This window comes from Rhinolophus hipposideros (assembly GCF_964194185.1).
Source record: "Rhinolophus hipposideros genome assembly, chromosome: 17".
In the NCBI taxonomy this organism is placed as follows: domain Eukaryota; kingdom Metazoa; phylum Chordata; class Mammalia; order Chiroptera; family Rhinolophidae; genus Rhinolophus; species Rhinolophus hipposideros.
Genome location: NC_138063.1, coordinates 40078702 through 40099504, shown reverse-complemented (window position 1 = coordinate 40099504; position 20803 = coordinate 40078702). Strand labels below are relative to the sequence as shown.

The following is a 20803-nucleotide window of genomic DNA, read 5'->3' as shown; positions in this document are numbered from 1 at the left end:
AGAAGGCTGGCCTGCTGGAAAGGATGTGATTGCCAAAGAGAAAGCCTTACAGTAAGTCAGATTACAGAGTTTGGACTTAACCTGTAGTAATGGGGAGTCATTGGATGATTTTCCAGGGAGTCATAAGCTCAGTTTTAGAGTTTATAGATAACTCTGATAACTCTTCATAGTTTTAGACTTTACAGATAACCAATGGCCACTGTACTAATTACCACAGAGTTGGTGGCTTAAAACAACAAAAATTTAGTCTTTCATAATTCTGCATGCCAAGAGTATACATTCAGTTTCACTGGACCAAAATCAAAGTGTTGGCGGGACTACTGTCCCTCTGGGGTCTTTCGGGGAGAATGTGTTCCTTATCTCTTCCAGCTCTGGTGGCGGCCAGCATTCCTGCGCTTGTGACCACATCACTCTAATCTCTGCCTAGAACCTCACGGGGCCTCCTCCCCTGTGTCTAGGTCATCTCCCTCTACATTTCTCTTATAAGGATACTTGTGATGGCATTTAGGTCCCACCCATGTCGTCCATGATGATCCCCTCATGTCAAAATCCTTAACTTAATCACATCTGCAGAGATCTTTTTTTCCAAAAGAAGGTTATAGGTTCCTGGAATTAGAAGTTCAACCTATCTTTTGAGGACTATTTTTTAGCCTCCCATACCTGATAATATGCAACGTGGAAGATGGATGGCAGGTACAAAGACTGGAACCAGGGAAACCTGCTAGAAAGGGACTGTCATAGTCTGTGGGAGGAGGGAGCTGAACTAAAGCATTGGCAGTGAATAGTGGGGGAAGAAAACAGGAAAAAAGAAAAAGACTAAATACCTAGATATGGGGGAGGGGCAAAGAAAAGGCATAAAAGATGACTTCACATTTGTGGTTTTCATAGTGGGTAAATGATGGCGCCATTTACCAAGACAGGGAACGTAGAAAGGGACAGAACAGGATGACAAGTCTAGTTTTCATTATATAGAGTTTGAAATGCTTTGGGCCAAAGTGGGAATTTTCAATAAACAGATGGAAAGTAAGGCTATCATCCTCCTCCACAACCAACTGGTCCTCAAGGTCAGTCCATTTAGTCTTAAAGTATATCTCAAAAATTCATTCACTCAAATATTTGAACTAGTATGTGCCAGAATCTATGCTAGTTGCTAGGGATGCAGAGTTCCTCATGAAATATACTGTCTAGTTGGGTGGCAAGGCCGACAAGAACCAAGTAATCATATAAACAACTAAAAATTTCAACTATGGGAAATGCCATCGTGCTATGGTGCATGGAGAACCTATGGAAGCGGGGATTTGATCAAGCAAGTCAACCAGGAATCCTTGAAGAAGCCTCTGACCCTTGAGAAAATGTCAGAAGGATGCATGTTTACCAAAGACATAAAGTGAGAGAACTGAAACTTCCCATTCTCACTTAAATTGCTTTTATTCAAACTGTTGTCATCTCTTGTCTAGGACAGTAGGACCTCAAATCAATCTTTACTCCTAAAACACTTACATTCTACTAGGGTGTGTATTCCTGAGTAGGGACCATGTCTTATTTTCTTTGAATTCTTATTTGTCAGTAGTAATTGTAAGCATATTATAAAAACTCCACAATGCTTACTGTGGAGTGAAAAAAAAAGTGAATTTTAAAATACTAATCTATATCGCTCTGTATGTTTAATTGTGTCTGTTGGCTCCCTACCATCTAGACGCTAAAATCCAAATTCTTCAACAGAATCTTACAACAAGAATCTTATAACTCATTATGAGCTGGTCTTAAACTACCGTCTTGGCTTAATCTTATCACTCTCTCTCAGCATCCAAAACACTCAGCCCTGCTTCTGTCACAGCACATTTTATGATGTTTTTGAAAGCTATTTTTCTCTATCTTTGCATGTGTTGCCTTCTTCCACAAAGAATATTCTTCCCCCATCTCATCTGTCTAGAGAACTCTTTACTGATTCTTCTAAACACCCCATGAACATCATTTCTTTGTGATGCTTCCTACAACCTTCTCAAGCAGTCACCTGCCTCTCCTCTGAATTTCAGTACTTACTCATTAACTTGTCCAACAAGTATTTATTGAGCATCTTTCTTTGTCTAGCATTATTGTAGGACTGAGAATATATCCCTCCCTTCACTGAGGAGCTTACATCATTTTAATTGTGGGAGATAAACAAACAAATGAATATTATTGTGAAAGGTGCTTTTTTATTTAAGGCAAGAAAAAAGGATGGAAAAATGACACAGTGAAGATCTCTCCGAGCAGAAAAATGAAGGAAGTGAGGGAGTGAGCAGTGTGGACACCTGGGATATGAGAAGTCCAGGCAGGGGAAATAATGAAAAGTAAAGGCCTGAGGAAGAATATGCTTGGAAAGTTCAAGAACCAGCACTGAGGTCAGAGTGATAGAAGAAAGTGAGTGAGGAGAACAGAGGCAGATGTTAGAAAGGTGTCAGAGGGCCAGGTCACCTAGGATTCTAGCTCTTATTCCAGCCAAAAAGCAAAGCCTTTGGAAGGTTTTGTGCAGAGAACTGATAAGAACTGATTCATGTTTCAAAAATGATCACTCTAACACCTATGTTTAAAATACTGTTGGAAATAAGGGTGCAAGCAGAGAGACCAGTTAGAAACCTACTGTATTAATCTAAGTGCGGGACGAGGGGGCTTTGGGTCTGGGTGACAGGAGTGGGATTATGAGAAGAGGTCAGATTCTGCTTATTTTGAAAATACATCTGACAGAATTTTCTGATGGACTGAATGTGGATGTGAGGCCAAAAGCACAAAACCATCTGTGATGGATAATTTAAAGGTTCTTGGCCTTGGCTGAAGCAACTAGAAAGACAGATCTTCCATTTACCAAAACACGAAGACTGCAGAAAGGGCAGTAGAAATCAAGAGTTCTCATCTGGACATTTTAAGACATTTAGATCTCATTAGACATTTAAGTGACTATGCCCAGGAGATAGACATGAATCTGAAATTCAGGGAGAAGACTGAGGCTGGAGACATAAACTTACGGATTAATCAGACTGTAGATAACATTTAAAGGCAATGTTGTTCAAGCTTTAATGTCCCTATGAATCACCTACGGATTTTTTAAAAACGCAGATTCTTATTTGTCAGGTCTGAGTTGGGGCCTAGGGTTCTGCATGTCTAACAAGCTCCCGGGTAATGCCTATGTTGCTGTTCCTCAGGCCTTACTCTGAGCACAAGGAACATAGGGAGTATGTATAGAAAGAAACAAGAAGAGGTTCAATGCCTGCACCCTGAGATACTCTAATATCTAAAGGTAGAAGGATACGAAAGGACCAGCACAGGAAACCAAGAGACAAAATCAAATGAGAGCGGTCTTTTCGAAGCCAAGTAAGGAAAGTGTTCTATGAAGGAGGTTACGATAACCAACAACTTTTAAGTACTGGTGAAAGATCAAGAAAGATGAGACCTGAGAAAGAACCACTCAATTATGTAACAGAGTATATTACAATGGTGACCTACCTAGTCAAGAGCAACTGCAGTGGAATAGTGAGAACCAGCATATAAACAGAGGGTGCTCAAGAAAGAATAAGAAAGTGATGTGGCATCAAAGGTATTTTTATAAGATAGACCATATTTTAAAAGATAAAACAGCTGATGGGGACAAAGGATAACTGATTATCTGGGGGAGAAAAGGAGCTACATTACTGTCCTATGTGGGTCAGAAGGCCTGGGATTTCAGGCACAAACACAGATGTTGTCTTCAGTTAGCGACACAACATTCATCAATGTAGAGAAGACAGAATATGTGGGTACACATTCGCGTGTGAAGGTGGCTTTGATAGTTGAAACATGGGGAGTTTCTCAGGGGCACAATGTCCTCTATGGAGCAAGACGAAGGAGAAGGTATTAGAAATTTTAGGTGAGTTAAATTTCTAAGCATGTAAAAGGAACTGACTAGAAAAATTTAGTAGGACTGCTTAGCAGGAAGAGAGCACAACAAAAGTTAACAGCCATGGGTTTAAAGCAAGACCCACCAGTGTGGCCTTATATTTATTTGTCTCCAGCCTCACCAAGTCACCTGAGCACTGGTATGGAAGGGGGAGAGGGAGGGACTGGAGTTTTGCCAGGTGAGTATAATGCAGGGAAAGAAAGGCAGGCGATTACATGATATGCCATGCAACTTAAGCCTGGTCAGGAGGGAAGCAAGGACATGAGTAGAGTGAGGGACAGTGAAAAGATGAAGCAGATGTCATGGTGCGGTCACAGAAATGTTGGGATAGGGGTTTTAGAGAGAGTGAATAGAAAGACAGGAGTCAGTGGTCAGTCAAGATTGTGAGATGTAAGAAACTGAGGCAAACTCTAGGGTCTGAGCTTGGGAGTGAGTAGGGGCAGAGGGCTGGAGGTCCAGATCCCCTTTACCGTCCAGTGTAACCATCTTTTTCTCTGTTAGACTCTCTAAAAATCCTGATTCAGGGAGTGGATCTTATTTATGCTGGTATAGCCGTGCCCAACGAAGCACCTGGCACACAGCGTACACTCAAAAAACATGCCTAGTTGATGAAATCCTCTCAATGCTAAGGACAGTACAAAATGCACCATGGTTGGAAGCATTTTTCTCAGTCTGTTGAGATCTTCCCTTCTTCCAGGTTTATCCTGTTTGGATCGAATAAATCATTATAAAAATTCTCTACAGTTTGGACGTTCTTACATCGATACAAGAAAGCACGCATAGCTGGTCCAGAGCCCTGACCCACCACTCTGGCTGGAGGTCCATTCTGCCACCACATAACACACACACCTAAATCTGACAGAGCATCAGGATAAGGGCAGGAACAAAACTTAAATGGCTCTTTATCCCTGCCTGGCATATGGGGACACCAGGCAAGGCTGTTGGCTTGAAGAAGCCAAGAAAGGTACCCTGGGGACGGGGGAATACAGAAAAAATGCACATGGCTTTTCAATAAATATTTAATGGCTACATTAATTTACTCAGTAAAAACATTTCAGAAAATGAAGATGGGCCCAGAGATCAACTCAAAACCTAATGGGTAAATATATTCACCAGTTTTTTCCTAAAACATGAATACCGTATGAGTAAGCTGCTAGGTTAATTATTTAATGTCATAAACACAAAACTAGATTGAGAGTCCCTGCCACTAAGGATTTCCTCTAGAATGCTGTACCATATATTACATACAGAACGTGTTTTGTAACATTCATATTCTGTAGCTCCTAACTGGTTATACATTACATCGACCAATCAACCTATTTTGTATGGGTAATAGAGGAAATATAAAAATTAATACAACAAGGTCTCTGCCTTTAAGAGACATGCAATGTTGTTGGGGAGATGAATACACAAAAAGTTATTAATAATAAAAAGGGTAAGACCAAGGTAGTATAGCTAATTGTCCACACACAAAAAGGTGAGGGGACAAGAGAGAAATGAGTTCTGGGAATACGGAGGCGAATGAGATCACCAAGTACTAGGCAGACCCAGACTGTAAAAGAGACATACAGAAAAGCCCAACTACACCGACCAGCCTTGGTCAAATCCTTTGTCTTCTATTATGTAAAATGTCAGTATAGATGTTACTGCTTTTCTAAACCAGTATCAGTTATAGTTATTTGAGTAAGCTTTATTCAACATAGGCCATAACTGTGCCTGTGTTACTCTTTTCCAGACAAAGCCAAAGCCATTATAGTACCACCTTCCATTTTGAAAGTTTTGATTTAAAAAGACATGAGCACTGGCCCCACACCCACGGGTAGTAGCATCAGGAGGGATATCTCAATGGCAGAAATGCCCCCTGAGGAGTGAGGGGTCCTAGCTCCACCCTGGGATCCCCAGCCCAGTGGTCCAGTGCTGGGAAAGGAGTACCCACAATACCTGGTCGTGAAAATCAGCAAGAATTCTGCCCGTCTAAGTGAGATTAAAGGCTGCTGGAACCCAGACATCCTCTTAAAGGGCCTGCACACAGACTCACTTGCATGCAAGCACTCACCGTGGGCTCTGACGCAGGAGCAGCAACTCGAGAGGTGCCAGATATATACAGTGTTCAGGGTGAGAGACAGAAGGACAGCTTCAATTATCTCTGTGTGGTGCCCACCTCCGGTGTAGCCTATAGCCGGCACCATCTTTCCTATTTTGAGTCCTCCCACACATGACCAAATCTGAAACAACACAGGCCTGGTGAAATCTGCTCACTCCACCCCAGTGACTCCTTGGGACCCCACCGCGCCCAATCCACTCAACATCCCCAGAGGCACTTTAAGCACTTGGACAACCAGCCTGGCACCGCACACTGCAGAAGGCTCTGTTAGCAGTAAACAACCCACAGTGGCTTGTACGACCACCTGAGGCACTTTCAGTGGCAGGCAACCAGCCCCAAATCATGCAGCAGTCTTTCTTGGACAACTCTAGAGAATCTATGGGCCAAGGGAAGTGGCACATGGCCTCGGTGTTCTCTGGGCATTTTGCAGAGTGACCACAGGCTCAGCACTGGCACTAGAACTGAATCTCCACTAAATTTGGGAACATCAACCGCCCCACCTTGGTGATTCCCTGAGACCTCACCCAACTCATGCAGTACCACTGGAGACACTTTCAGGACCAGGGCAACCAGACCCACCCAACACGCCACAGAAGGCTCTTTCAGTGGCTGAGCCCACCCGGCAGCCAGCTGGTGGCATCAGGCCTCAAGGTACTCTGGGCTTTTTACTAAGCTCCCCAGGCCCAATACTGATGACAGCCAGGCTAAGCTCTCAGCGTGGCCACCCACACATGCCTCCAGGTCCAGTACAGGCAGTGACCAACCATGCACAGCTTTGTAGTTGCTATTAGGTAGCCTCAAACAGGTCACAGGCAGTGGATGAATTGGCCTGTACAAGAGCCCGCCCCCACCAAGAGGGCCCAGAAACAACACACCTAGAGGCCAGCTTCAGACCACAACAGAGCACTACACGATTAGTCCCACCAGTGGCGCACCCAAAGAGTTGTCTCAACAGGCACGGGAGCTTGCTGGGAAGAATTGCTCTCTGCGGGGTCAGACTGGACACAACAGCTCAGACGCTGTGGGTGTGGCCAATTCTTATAACCAGTTAGCCTGAGAATGAATCCCACCCGCTGATCTGCCAAAAGCAATCAAGGCTCAACTACAACAGGAGGGACACACACGATGCACACAAAGGAAACTCCTGGAGCACATGCACAGGTGATTAGGGAGATGGCACCCCTTGGCATATAGGACACCTACTATTATACATAAGACCACTGAGAGACATCACGAAGACTGATAGATCTCATTAGATCTACCTAATACATATAAACGAACACAGAGAGGCAGCCAAATAAGGAAACAAAGAAACATGTCCCAAATAAAAGAACAGAAGAAAACTCCAGAAACAGAACTAAAGGAAATGGAGGCACACAACCTACCAGAGACAGAGTTCAAACCACTGATTGTACGGATGCTCCAGGAACTTAGTGAGAACTTCAACAAAGAGACAGTAAGCATAAAGAAGGACACAGAAACCATAAAAAAGAACCAGTCAGAAATAGAGAATACAATAACTGAACTGATGAATACTCTAGAAGGAATCAACAGATTAGATGAAGCAGAGGATCGAATCAGCGATTTACAAAACAAGGTAGCAGAAAGCACCCAATTAGAATGGCAAAAGAAAAAAATAATTAAAAACTGAAGATAGTTTAAGGGACTTTGGGGACAACATCAAATGTAACAACATTCACATCATAGGAGTAACAGAAGAAAAAGAGAGGGCGCAAGGGACTGAAAATGTATTTAAAGAAATAATGACTGAAAACTTTCCTAACCTGGTGAAGGAAATAGACATACAAGCCCAGGAAGCACAGAGAGTCCAAAACAAGATGACCCCAAAGAGGCCCACACCAAGACACATCATAATTAAACTGACAAAGGTTAAAGACAAAGAGAGAATCCTAAAAGCAGCAAGAGAAAGACAACTAGTTACTTACAAAGCAGCACCCTTAAGACTCTCAGCTGATTTCTCAATAGAAATTTTGCAGGCCTGAAGGGATTAGTACAAAATATTGAAAGTAGTGACAAGTAAGGACTTATGACCAAGACTACTGTACCCAGCAAGGCTACCATTTAAAATTGAAGGAGAGATAAAGAGCTTTCCAGAAAAGAAAAAGTTAAAGGAATTCATTATTACCAAGTCAATATTACAAGAAATATTAAAGAGACTTCTTTAAGAAGAATGGGGAAAACAAACAAAAGAAGATAAAAAAATGCGAATAAAATGACAATAACTATGTACCTATCAATAATCACTTTAAATGTAAATGGATTAAATGTTCCAATCAAAAGACATACTGTAGCTGAATGGACAAGAAACCAGGACCCATGCATATGCTATCTACAAAAGACTGACTTCAGATTGAAAGGCATATAGACTGAAAATAAAGGGATGGAATATTTCAGGCAAATGGAAACAAATCAAAAAACAAGCTGGTAGAGCAATATTTATATCAGACAGAATAGACTTTAAAACGAAGATTATAATAAGACACAAAAAGGGATATTTCATAATCATAAAAGGGATCAATCCAACAAAAAGATATAACCCTAGTAAATACCTATGCACCCAACATAGGAGCACGTAATTATATTAAACAAATATTAACTGACGTAAAAGGAGAGACCAAAGTAATGCAATCATAGCAGAGGACTTTAAAACCCCATTGATACCAATGGACAGATCTTCCAGACAGAAGATAAACAAGGAAACAGCAGATTTAAATGACATACTAGATAGATTTAATTGTATTTTTAGAGCATTCTATCCCCAAAAGCAGAATATACATTCTTTTCACATGTACATGGAACATTTTCTAAGATAAACCACAAGTTAGGCCACAAAACAAGTGTCAATAAATTCAAGAAGACTGATATCATATCAAGCATCTGCTCCAACAACAATGGTATGAAACTAGAAATCAATTACAGAAACAAACAAACAAAAAACCACTTTAACACACACAAAAACATAGATACTAAATAACGTGCTACTAAACAACGAATGGGTTAACAATGAGATCAGGAAGAAATCAAAAGATACCTGAGACAAATGAAAAAGGAAAAACAACGACGCAAAAAATTGGGGACATAGAGAGAAAGCAGTCCTAAAAGGGAGCCTCATAGAAATACACGCCTACTGCAAGAAACAAGAAAAATCTCAAATAAACAATCTAAATTTACATTTAAAGAAACTAGAAAAAGAACAGCAGATGAACCCAAAGTGAATAGAAGGAAGGAAATAATAAAGATCAGAGGAGAAGTAAATGAAGTAGAGCCTACAACAACAATACAAAAGATTAATGAAGTCAAAAGCTAGTTCTTTGAAAAGATAAACAAAATTGATAAATCTTTAACCAGACCCATGAAGAGAAAGAGAAAGGACCCAAATAAATAACATCAGAAATGAAAGAGGAGAAGTGGCAATGGACACCACAGAAATACCAAAAAAAATTAAGAAAATACTAGGAGCAATTATGCCAACAAATTGGATAATCTGGGAGAAATAGATAAATTCCCCAAAGCATACAATCTTCCAAAGCTGAATCAGGAAGAAACAGAAAATCTGAACCAACAAATTAATAATGAAATCGATCAGTAATAAAAATAAAAACTCCCAACAAACAGAAGTCCTGGACTAACAGCTTCACAGGTGAATTTTACCAAACATTCAAACAAAAATTAACACCTATTCTTCTCAAACTATTCCAAAAAATTTAAAAGGAGGAAAGGCTTCCAAACACATTCTATAAGGCCACCATTACACTGATTCCAAAACGAGACAAAGACATTACAAAAAAATAAAAAAGACTATACGCTGATATCCCTGATGAACATAGATGCAAAAATCCTCAACAAAATATTAGAAAACTGAATTCACCAATACATTAAAAATATCATACACTACGATAAAGTGGGATTTATTCCTGGGATGCAGCGTTGGTTCAATACCTGCAAATCAATTAACGTGACACACCACATAAACAAAATGAAAGATAAGTCATATGATCATATCAATAGATGCAGAAAAAGTGTTTAACAAAACCAGCATCCATCCATGACAAAAACTCTCAGCAAAGTGGGAATAGAAGGAACATATCTCATCATAATACAGGCCATATATGACAAACTCACAGCTAACAACATACTCAATGGGGAAAAGCTAAAAACAGTTTACTTAAGATCAGGAACAAGACAAGATGTCCACTTTCACCACTTTTATTCAACATCGTATTGGAAGTCCTAGCTACAGCAATCAGAGAAGGAAAAGAAATAAAAGGCATCCAAGTTGGATAGGAAAAAGTAAAACTGTCATAATTTGCAGATGACATGATACTATATAGAGAACCCCAAAGATTCCACCAAAATCTATTAGAACTGATAAATGAATTCAATAAATAGCAGGATACAAAATTAATATTCAGAAATCAGTTGCATTTTTATACATCAATAACAAACTTTCAGAAAGAGAAATTAAGAAAACAATCCCATTTACAATTGCTCCAAAAAATACCTAGGAATAACTTTAATCAAGGAGATAAAAGACCTGTACTTGGAAAATTGTACGACATCGAAGAAATTCAAGAAGATATAAATAAATGGAAGCATATAACATGCTCATGGATAGGAAGAATTAACATAGTTAAAATGCCCATAGTATCCAAAGCAATCTAAATATGCAATGCAATCCCTATCAAAATACCAATGGGGGTGGGGGGGTAGCTGGATGGCTCAGCTGGTTAGAGTGTGAGCTCTGAACAACAAGGTCCCCAGTTCAATTCCCGCATAGGATGGTGGGCTGCATTCCCTGCAACTAAGTCTGAAAACAGGGACTGGACTTTGAGCTGAGCTGCGCCCTCCACAACTAGACTGAAGGACAATGACTTGTTGCTGATGGGCCCTGGAGCAACCATTGTTCTCCAATATTCCACAATAAAATTAAGGGGGGGGGAAGCCTTCCCTCAAAAAAAAAAAAATTAAACTGGACCACCTTCTTACTCTGTATGCAAGAATAAACTAAAAATGGATGAAAGACTTACATGTGAGACCTGAATCCATAAAATTCCTAGAAGAAAACATAGGCAGTAAACTCTGACATTGCTCTTAGTAATATTTTTTCGGATATATATCCTCAGACAAGGGATCAAAGGAAAAAATAAACAAATGGGACTATGTCAAACTAAAATGTTTTTGCACAGCAATGGAAACCACCAACAAAATGAAAAGACATCTTACTGAATGGGACAAGATATCTGCCAGTGACACATCTGACAAATGGTTAATATCCAAAATTTATAAAGAACTCATACAATTCAGCATCAAAAAACAAACAGTCCAATTAACAAATAGGCAGAGGACCTGAACAGACATTTCTCTAGAGGACATACAGATGGTGAATAGACATATGAAAATATGCTGAACATCACTAATCATCAGAGAAATGCAAATTAACACCACCATAAGGTATCATCTCATACCTGTCAGAATGACTATCATCAATAAATCAAAAAACAATACGTGCTGGCAAGGATGTGGAGAAAAGGCAATCCTCGTGCACTGTTGGCGGGATTGCACATTGGTATAGTCTCTACGGAAAAGTTTGGAGGTTTCTCAAAAAATTAAAAATAGACCTACAAATTCCATTTGTGGGTACTTATCTGAAGAAACCCAAAAACATAATTCAAAAAGATATATGTACTCCTATGTTCACTGAAACACTATTTATAATAGCCAAGATATGGAAACAACATTAAGTGCCCATCAATAGACAACTGGATAAAGAAGATGTGGTACACATATTATATAATGTAATATGACTCAGCCATAAAAATAAAAATGAAATCTTACCATCTGCAACAACATGGATGGACCCAGGGGATATTATGCTAAGTCATACTGAGAAAGACAAACATCATATGACTTCACTTATATGTGGAATCTAAAGAACAAAATAAACAACAACAAAATAACCCAGAAACAGATTCATAGACACAGAGAAGAAACTGATGGTCACCAGGTAGGACGGGGGTTGGAAACCTGGGTGAAAAAGGTGAAGGATTAAAAAGTACAAATTGGTAGTTACAAAACAGTCATGGGGATGTAAAGTACAGCATAGGGAATACAGTCAATAATATTGTTATAATTATGTACAGTGCCAGGTGGGTACTAGACTAAACGGAGAGGATCACTTCATAAATTATATAACTGTCTAACCACTATGCTGTACACCTGAAACTAATATAAAATAATATTGAATGAAAACTATAATTGAAAAATAAAAATAAATAAATAATAATCTCCAAAATTAAATAAATGAATTAATTAAATTAATTAAAAGACTTTGAGCACCTACCCTTGCAACTATTAGATTTCCACCGATCCTTGCAACAGCTGAGAAATGCTAAAACTGGCTTCAATTGTGTGACATAATTCTACTGGTTTTGCCAGTCTACACTACTGGATTGTACGAATTAGTCATGCACATTTTGACCAAAATAGAATTAAAAGAAAAACCATCCAAGAAAATCTTTTTTGAGCGTTGATCTCAACATGTTTGTAAAAATGAAAAAAAAGACAGTAAGAAAAACAATCCATTTTGAAGTTATCATATTGAAAAGGCAGATATGTTCATGAAGCTACTGTCTCAGACCAGTATTAAAGAATAATAGCCATGAAATTATTTAATTGGCAGTAAATGTTTCAAAAATAATTTCTTCGAAGACTATCAGAGATTCCTAAACTCACGTACCTTTAGTTTTCTCCCCTTTAGCTACTTTTTCATGTCCGCCCCCCCCCCCCCACCCTCACCCCGCCATGAGCGGGTCTTACAGCTCCAACTTGATTACACACATAAGTTCCTCATGAACAAATTTTATCATTAATACTCCCACCCCTGCTCACTCCTTTGTCACCACCCCTCTTCTCCTTCATGGCATCTAAAATGTTATATGCAGATGATACGAATCAACATTACCAATACTCTTGTGCTCTTCACTTGTGCTCTTCACAAATTCCTATATACTTCCCAGGAATACAGAAACAGCAATGTCATTTGTTCAACAACCTGTACTCAACGAACATTAGGAAGCAAGTATAATTCTAGGAAATGTACTTCAGGAATATGAATAGATATGGTTCCTACCATCATAAAGAGCACAAAACAATGAACAGGTTATAAATGATGGACAAATTGAGGGAACACGAAAGAAGAAATGATTAATTCTGCCTGGCGGAGTCAGGAAAGACAACCCAAAAGAAGAGACAATTTAGAGATAGTTGAGAGCTTTGGTAGGAGAAAAGGTTAGCATATAAAAAAGGTGAAACTGAAAGAGTAGAAATATGGTAAGAATGTGTAGAAGGAACCTTTTTCTTCTTTCCTAAGTTCCTTCTACATATTTCTACACTTATTTTGCTGGCAGAATAGATTTTTTCCACAGAACTAGTTAGTTTCTCATTAAATCTTTTTGCTTCAATATGCATGAATGAATGTTTAGCCCTTTTCTCAGTAAGTGTTCACTTACAGTAATATCAGAAACTTCACTCAACAGAACCATTTCCTTCCTTGAACACACACAAACTTTCTCTCTATACAAATAAAACTATCCTTTTATTTCAAAGGAAGTAACACAATTTGTAAGCAATTTTTAAAGATCCAGCATTTAATGAAAATAATTTACAAATATTTTAAGAGAAGTATCTCTAAAAGTCTTTTTTTCACATCGTTTAACTATTGAGACTGGCTTGATTTAATCTATTATTCTGATTCAGCAATTAAAAATAATGAAATATAGGTTAGTATACTTTTCTGTTCTCTTGTAATTCTGGATCCAAATGCTGCTATGACGAGTGCACGTGAGGACTGCAGGAAACCAGTGTGGCAAGAGCGCAGTAAGTGAAGGGGACCAGGAGTCACGATTGGTCTGAGGAGACAGGCAGGGTCTGGATCACATCGAGAGCTCTGAAGCCCCGGGTAAGGAGTCTGAATTTTATTCTAGGTGCAATGAGAGGCCACTGAGTAATTTCAGGCAGGGAAATGCGATGATATGATTGTCTACAAAGTGTCACTGTGGATGATACATACAGACTGAACTTTAGCAGGGCAGGGCTGGAAGCACAGCAGCCAGTTACGAGGGGCCAGACAAGAGTGGGTACAGCACAGGTGATGACAATGAGAACAGCTGTCATCCTGTTAGTGTGCCAGACACTGTGTTAAGTATAAATATTTGTGAATTTATTCCTTACCATAATCCTATGACTTATTTGCAGACAAGAAATGAGGCACAGAAAAGTGAAGTAACTGTCCACAAGGTACAGAAATTGGTAGACATCATTTACCAACAGCCTTCCAGCGTCAGCACCGATCTTTTAACCATTATGCTAGTAATAGAACATAGACGATTCAGGGAATGAGCTGAAGGTAAAATGAACAGGCCTTGGTCTGGGTTTCATTGCTGTGGCACATGAATGTCACGAATCACTCCCAGGTTTCTGGCTTTACGACATGAAAGAGGTACCATTTACTAAAATGAGGCAAATCCTAGAAGGAAGGGGATCTGGGAAGAAGGTCAAGAATTCATTTTTTATTTATCCAGAGGATGGTTAAGTACATAAATCTCAAACAAGAGGTCAGAGTTGAAGATACAGATATGGGAATCGTGGTAGTCAGAAACCGGCCCCAAAGATGTGCATGTCCTAATCTCTGGAACCTGTGGACATGTTCTCTTCCATGATAAAAGGCCTCTGCAGACATGACTAAGTTAAGGACCTTGAGACAGGAGACTATCCAGGATTATCAGGGTGGGCCCGCTGTAATCCCTAGGGTCCTTAAAAAAGGGAGGGAACAAGGTCAGAGTCAGAGAAAGAGAGAGAGAGAGAGGTCACTGTCACATGGCTGGCTTTAAAGATGGAGGTTGTGGCCTCAAACTGAAGAATGTCGGTGTCTCTAGAAGCTAGAAAAAGGCAAGGAAACAGATCTTCCCCTAGATCTTCCTGAAGGAACACAGCCCTACCCACACCTGACTTTAGGACTTCTGACCTCCATCCAGGACTATATGGGAATAAACCTGCATATTTTTTAAGCCACTGCAGTTTGTGATAATTTGCTACAGCTGCAACAGGAAACTATTACAGCAATTTTAAGTTAGTATCTAAATGATGTGGTATTGACATTGTAGGCGGAAGAAACAGTAACTAACAAAAGTCTTGAGTAGGCACAAGGAGATGGGTTCCTGAACAAAGGAAGAGGAGACAGCTTTAATTAAGGAGGAACATTTCTTCTTTTGTAACAGAAGGGAAGGAGGAAGTGGGAATGGAGGTTGATGTGAATTTTAATGGAGTTCTACATTGTATCTAATAATTCCCAAAGACCTGTAGTAGGAAACAGGAGTGGCCACAGAGAGGCTACTATGTTCAGGCAAATGTAACAAAACTCGGTGGGTCATTCAAATGCATGGCAGCTGTCCCTGTCCTTCATTCCCAGCAGCCATGGTAGAACACGCTGATTCAGCTAGGCACTTGGACTCAGCCTCAGGTTCCTTCTCAACACAGCAACCCAGAAAGCAGCAGGCAGTGCAAACCAAACCGAAGTGACACTTGAGATGAAACGTGTTTGCCCATCTTGACTTAGAAATACAGTTCTTTCTGTCTCTCCTCCCAGAGGAGACAATCGTGGAGATGAGTGTTAAAATACGACTAAGAAACAAAGATGACAGTAACTGCTAAATGTCTATAAAGAACAGAATGATGAAGAAAACTGGTAAATCATATCATGGGCTTTTATGAAACCTTTAAAAAGAATGAGGTAGAGTTGTACTCATGGGAAAGATTTCCAAGACCCGCCGTTACATGAAAAAGCAGATCCAGAACAATTATGCAGCTAAGTCCCGCGTGTACACATGCAAACGTACATGTGAATGCTTTGAAAAGTCTGAAAAAGTATAAGACTGTTACTAAGAACCTCGGAAGTAGAGTACATATAGGATAAGGGATGAAGGAGAAATTTCACTAAGTACTGCACACACTTTTGTATTGAATTGTTTATAACAAATATGGGTGTTTTTTTAATGAAAATTAAAAACTTTTTTTCAGGACCTAAAAGATGAACAGATGAAGTGTGGGCTCTTTTATATTCATGCTTCCTTATATTTAATGCTATAATTTCCCTACCGACTTTCCTTTTTGGATGCCCCAAACTGAAGAAATAGAGGAGAAAACGCTACTGGACTCGCTACTGGACTGGACTTGAATAAATGTCATTCACTCTCCCCTCTCACCTCCCTCAATCATATTCCATATTTCCTTTACCCTGTCACTTATTCCACTGCTTTCCAATCCTATCTTTACCTTCTCTTCTCAATACAAGTCACTCTTTTCACAAATACCGTATCTAATTGACAGCATCACCACCACCATCATCTTTTCTCTAATTATCCCCAAATCTGGCTTTTAAAATTACTTGTCCCCCGTTTTTGATTAGCTCACACTTCTAATACTAACATTCCTATTTGCTCTGTTTCATCTTACATAATGAATCTCTTCCACACGTCTAAGACTAGACTATCATTTTCTTCATCCTATATTATCAAATCGTTTTCTTTAACTTCCTTAATCTAATCTGCTTCAGTTCTCATTTCTATTGCCTCTCACTGTGTTTCCTTTAATTTCCTAATATGAATTTCATCCTTTAACTCCTTATCCATCAAGGTCTCCTGCTTCCAGGGTCAAGTTTTGTGAAACGCAATCATTATAATATGTTCACCTATTATATGAGCACTTAATTTCCTCACATAAAAGAATTAGTTGTTTGCAGTCTCACTAATCTCCAACCATTCCGCCCTCCATGTTCCTTCCACTGCCCTGCCTATACCTACTTCAAACATTTTAAAGTAAATTCCTAAAAGGTCAAAACTACTTAGCAGTATCTCCTCTTGCCAATCCTTCTCGACTCACCACATACATCTCCCATTTTTTGAGTTCTCAGTACACGTCAGGTACTGTCCTAAATAATACTGAAACATATGAATTCAGCTAGTCCTGACCCAACCTGCTGAAATGGATACTAGAATCATCCCCATTTTAAATATGTATAAACTGAGAGCCAGAGAGGTCAGGGAACTTATGGAAGGTCACACAGCTGGCTACTGTCAGAGGCAGGATTCCAGTGTGCAACACTGTGGTTTGGCACGTATTTCTGAGTCTTAGCACTTGCTCTTCTCAGCTCCAGCTATACCATGGTCTCACCTCTAGCACTTAGCATACTGCACTGTTACCATTACTTCTCAGTATTCAGGCTACTCTCTGAGGACAGAAAATGTCCATCTCCATCCTTAACCACATAATAGCACCGGCAACTAGGAGGTATTTAATGGCCACTGAATAAAGAAATAAATTCATACAGTTTTAATTGCACTGCATACCCAGTACCGGATATGCCATCAACACAGGCAGACTCAGGACTGATTTTCATTCCAAACTTTCAGGCTCCTAGAAACCTAAATAATAGGGAGTTGGAGGAGCTGTGGTGATACATCTCTAGTGTTCATTCCAGGAAACTCAAGGTGACATCCACTCTAAGACAACGTGTAGGTGGCGGGCTTTCAATCACCAACAACACAGACGGCAGGATTCTAGAATTACCTGACAGCGCATCATAGAACTTGTCCTCACTAAGGATGCTGAGAGGTGGGGAGCCTTTCACCAGGGACTGCTCTAATTCATGATGTTCAGTGGCTAAAGTCTCCAGTGCTTCTGACAAAATTTTGTTTTTTTCTTGTTCCTGTTCCAATTTAAAATTCCTCACCTGGAAGAAAACAGACGTACAAAAAAGACTTCAGAGGCACAGGAGACACAGACACACTCAGAAGAATGTGAAAAATGATTTGCTTTTGATCCCGTCCAACGGCAACATCAGAAATGAAAACAGACATGGGATATACACACAGATGAATGAGCAAAATTACCAAGCTAATTCTGTTCTTCCCATGGGGACTTTTTTCACAACAGCTCGTGCTAATGAAAATAGATTAAGAGATTAATCCAAAATAGCAAACTAACTCAGCTCAAATGATCAGGAACCCACTATAAGAACATAAGCCAATTTAGACATCATTCATTTTTTTTAAAAAATAGAGAGTATCTCTCTCTCAACATTAATCATGAAATTAAAAGAAGGCGGTTTAGTTTTTGACTAATACCAGCAAGTTTTTGAACAAAATAATTAAAACCATTCTAAATATCAAAATGTACACCACATCAAAGCCTAAAATATAATCCTCCAGTTTACTTCCAAAATAGTTGGCATAGCAAATGAAGGGAAATAAGTTACCAAGAAATGACATTTTACTTTTCATTTTTAAATACCATAGTCTGGATTTCTTCCATAATTTACCTTGAATTTAGTACACTAAAAAAAAACAGTAGATTATAAAAAAGGCAAAGGCTTCTTTGACTTCTCATCCCTTGAAGGTAAAATTTATTCTTCCTATCTGATTCAGGAGCATCTGAACCTTTGCAGTTAACTAAAATCTAAAATTTAAGTAACCTAATCCTCATAGAAAACAACAGGCACTGGCTATGAACAGGTTCACCTATTTCTGTATCAGAACTCTGAAAATCACAACTGTTCCCTAATCTCCCTCAATTTCTAAAGTCCACGTGGCACTTCAGACAGGAGCCAGAGAAGTTCGGACCTACTGTTACCTACTGTGTAATCTCAGAAATCTCATGTTCCTATTTCCTCATGTATAAAATAAGATTCTACTGAAGTGTAATGATCTAATTAGTAGTATTCAACTCAGCGGTCTTCTAAGAGTTTTTTTTAACTTTAGCAGCATAACCCATTTCTGAAATATAATCCCCACATATAAAGCAAATGTTTTAAAAAGCAGCAGTGCACTGGTGGCACTGGGGCAGGTCAGGAGCCCTGCCTGCCTCCCTGCGGTCCCCTCAAGGCCCAACGCCAGGGGCTGTTCCAATAGTTTGGAAAGCACTGGAAGGGATGACTTCCGAAACCTCCTCCAGGTTGTAAGTTCAGTCTCTCTGGGTCCTGGGAGCTGCAGAACTCTCTCATATTGTTCTCTGAAGTACTCACACTCTCTCTGCAGAATCTCACCCTTTCACCTCCTGACATTTCCTCTCACATTCATCTCCCTGTGGCCCAAGGATGCAGTGATCTCTGTTCTGACTCCAGAGTCCTTTGTGACCCTGAGTTCCTAAAAACCACACATTAGGTACAACCCTCTAAGAGTCCTGAATATAATTTAAAATACAGCTTTATTAAAATGCTAAGTTCCTAACCGAAATAAGATTAAACCCCAATTATCTTGGGAATAGTTCCAGTCCTCAGGCACCTTAATGTGGATCATTTTAGCAGTGAGATTATTATGATTAGAGAAAAATAGCAATACATGGGAAGAACTAATGAGCAGAGTAGACAAAACTTGAGAAAAAAAAGGAATATTCTTCTAAGTAATAGAATATTTTAAATTATAATTTTTAAGAAATTGCAAAATACTTGCTAATAGTCCCATAATCTAAATTTTATCTCCAAAGCAGAAAATACTTTTACTATGGCTGGAGTCAACTTAAAAAAAGGAAAAAGTTGTTCTTCCTTCGATAGGTCAGACAATTTTATCTATAAACAAAAACTACAAAATTGGGCTTGATATCCAAAATGATCCTTTCTTTTAAAGGAAAAGATCTGTCAGCACCGTTATACTTCCGGATTTCCAAAAAAACCACTGCTGGAAGATCTAACTACCAGTGCCCACCTGCTCCCTTTAGCTTTATTTTTTAGCTTTTCATATATCAAAATGCAAATGTGCTGTTGCGATTGTATCTTTCGATATAAAAATCAACTATTATACATTATCCCTTCCAGTTAACAAATACGTAAGTTTTAATACCTAATTTCATCTAGCAGACTTCAGAAAAGTGACAAAATTAATGAGGTAAAAATATCACTTTCCCTCAACATAATCTTTTTCACAATCCAATTTATCCTTTATCCAACTAAAATAAGTATCACTTCATCTCTGCCACCTCAGCATTTGCTCTCACTAGTTCTTCAGGGAAGGAGTGGAAGGGGTGGCAAGCAGAGGGGGAAGAGGCTCTCCATGTTCTAGTTCATACCTTGTTTTTATCTGTCACTTTATGTGAGTACACTTGTATCAGTTTCAAGCATAACAGGATCTTCTGCACTGAAGATACCTTACTCTAAAATTACCCACAAAATGTCATTTCTCCCATCACATACACTAATGTATCTGAGAGTAGGTATACATATCACAGAAACTGCACTAGTAAAGAGCTCTTACCGCCTTAGAAAAGCATCTAAAAACATACTTAACTGCCATTAACACACATTTTAGTGGATTAGAAAGATCACTGGAACAATGCAATTCCAAATCCTCTACAATCTCATTGTTTCAAAAATACCTAGGGGATACTCTGCATTTAAAAATTAGTATGGAACTCCTGATAAAGTTATGCAGACTGCAAGTCCATAAACTCTTCAGTTTACTTTCAAATGGTTTCCAAATTCTTCCTTGCTGGCTTAGAAACGATGTTATAATAGAAACAGTACCTTTTATGCAATACCTCTTGGCCATTCCAGGCACAGCGCTTCATTTATATTATGTATGAATACATACATATTGATGATGGTTTTTTAAACCCTCAAATTATAATAACTACTGTAGTTATTAAAGGAATAAAAAACTTTCGTCACAAAATTAGTGTGGTCCAACATATGTGTTATGCGTATAATTACATTAGAACAT

General features: G+C 39.1%; 1 protein-coding gene across 12 annotated transcripts in view; it reads right to left on the bottom strand.

The window, feature by feature from the left end:
* Window positions 1-20803, bottom strand: part of OSBPL1A (oxysterol binding protein like 1A) — a 198570-nt gene that overhangs the window by 58012 nt on the left and 119755 nt on the right. For 9 of the 12 annotated variants that reach the window (XM_081078675.1, XM_081078683.1, XM_081078682.1 and 6 more), the window contains one exon: window positions 17661-17823. The exons of 1 other annotated variant lie outside the window; for it this stretch is intronic. In XM_081078675.1, coding sequence (XP_080934801.1) covers window positions 17661-17823 — 163 coding nt within the window. Of the gene's footprint in view, window positions 1-5969; window positions 6139-17660; window positions 17824-20803 lie in introns of all 12 variants that reach the window. 2 more of the 12 variants (XM_081078686.1, XM_081078685.1) reach the window with 1 other exon arrangement.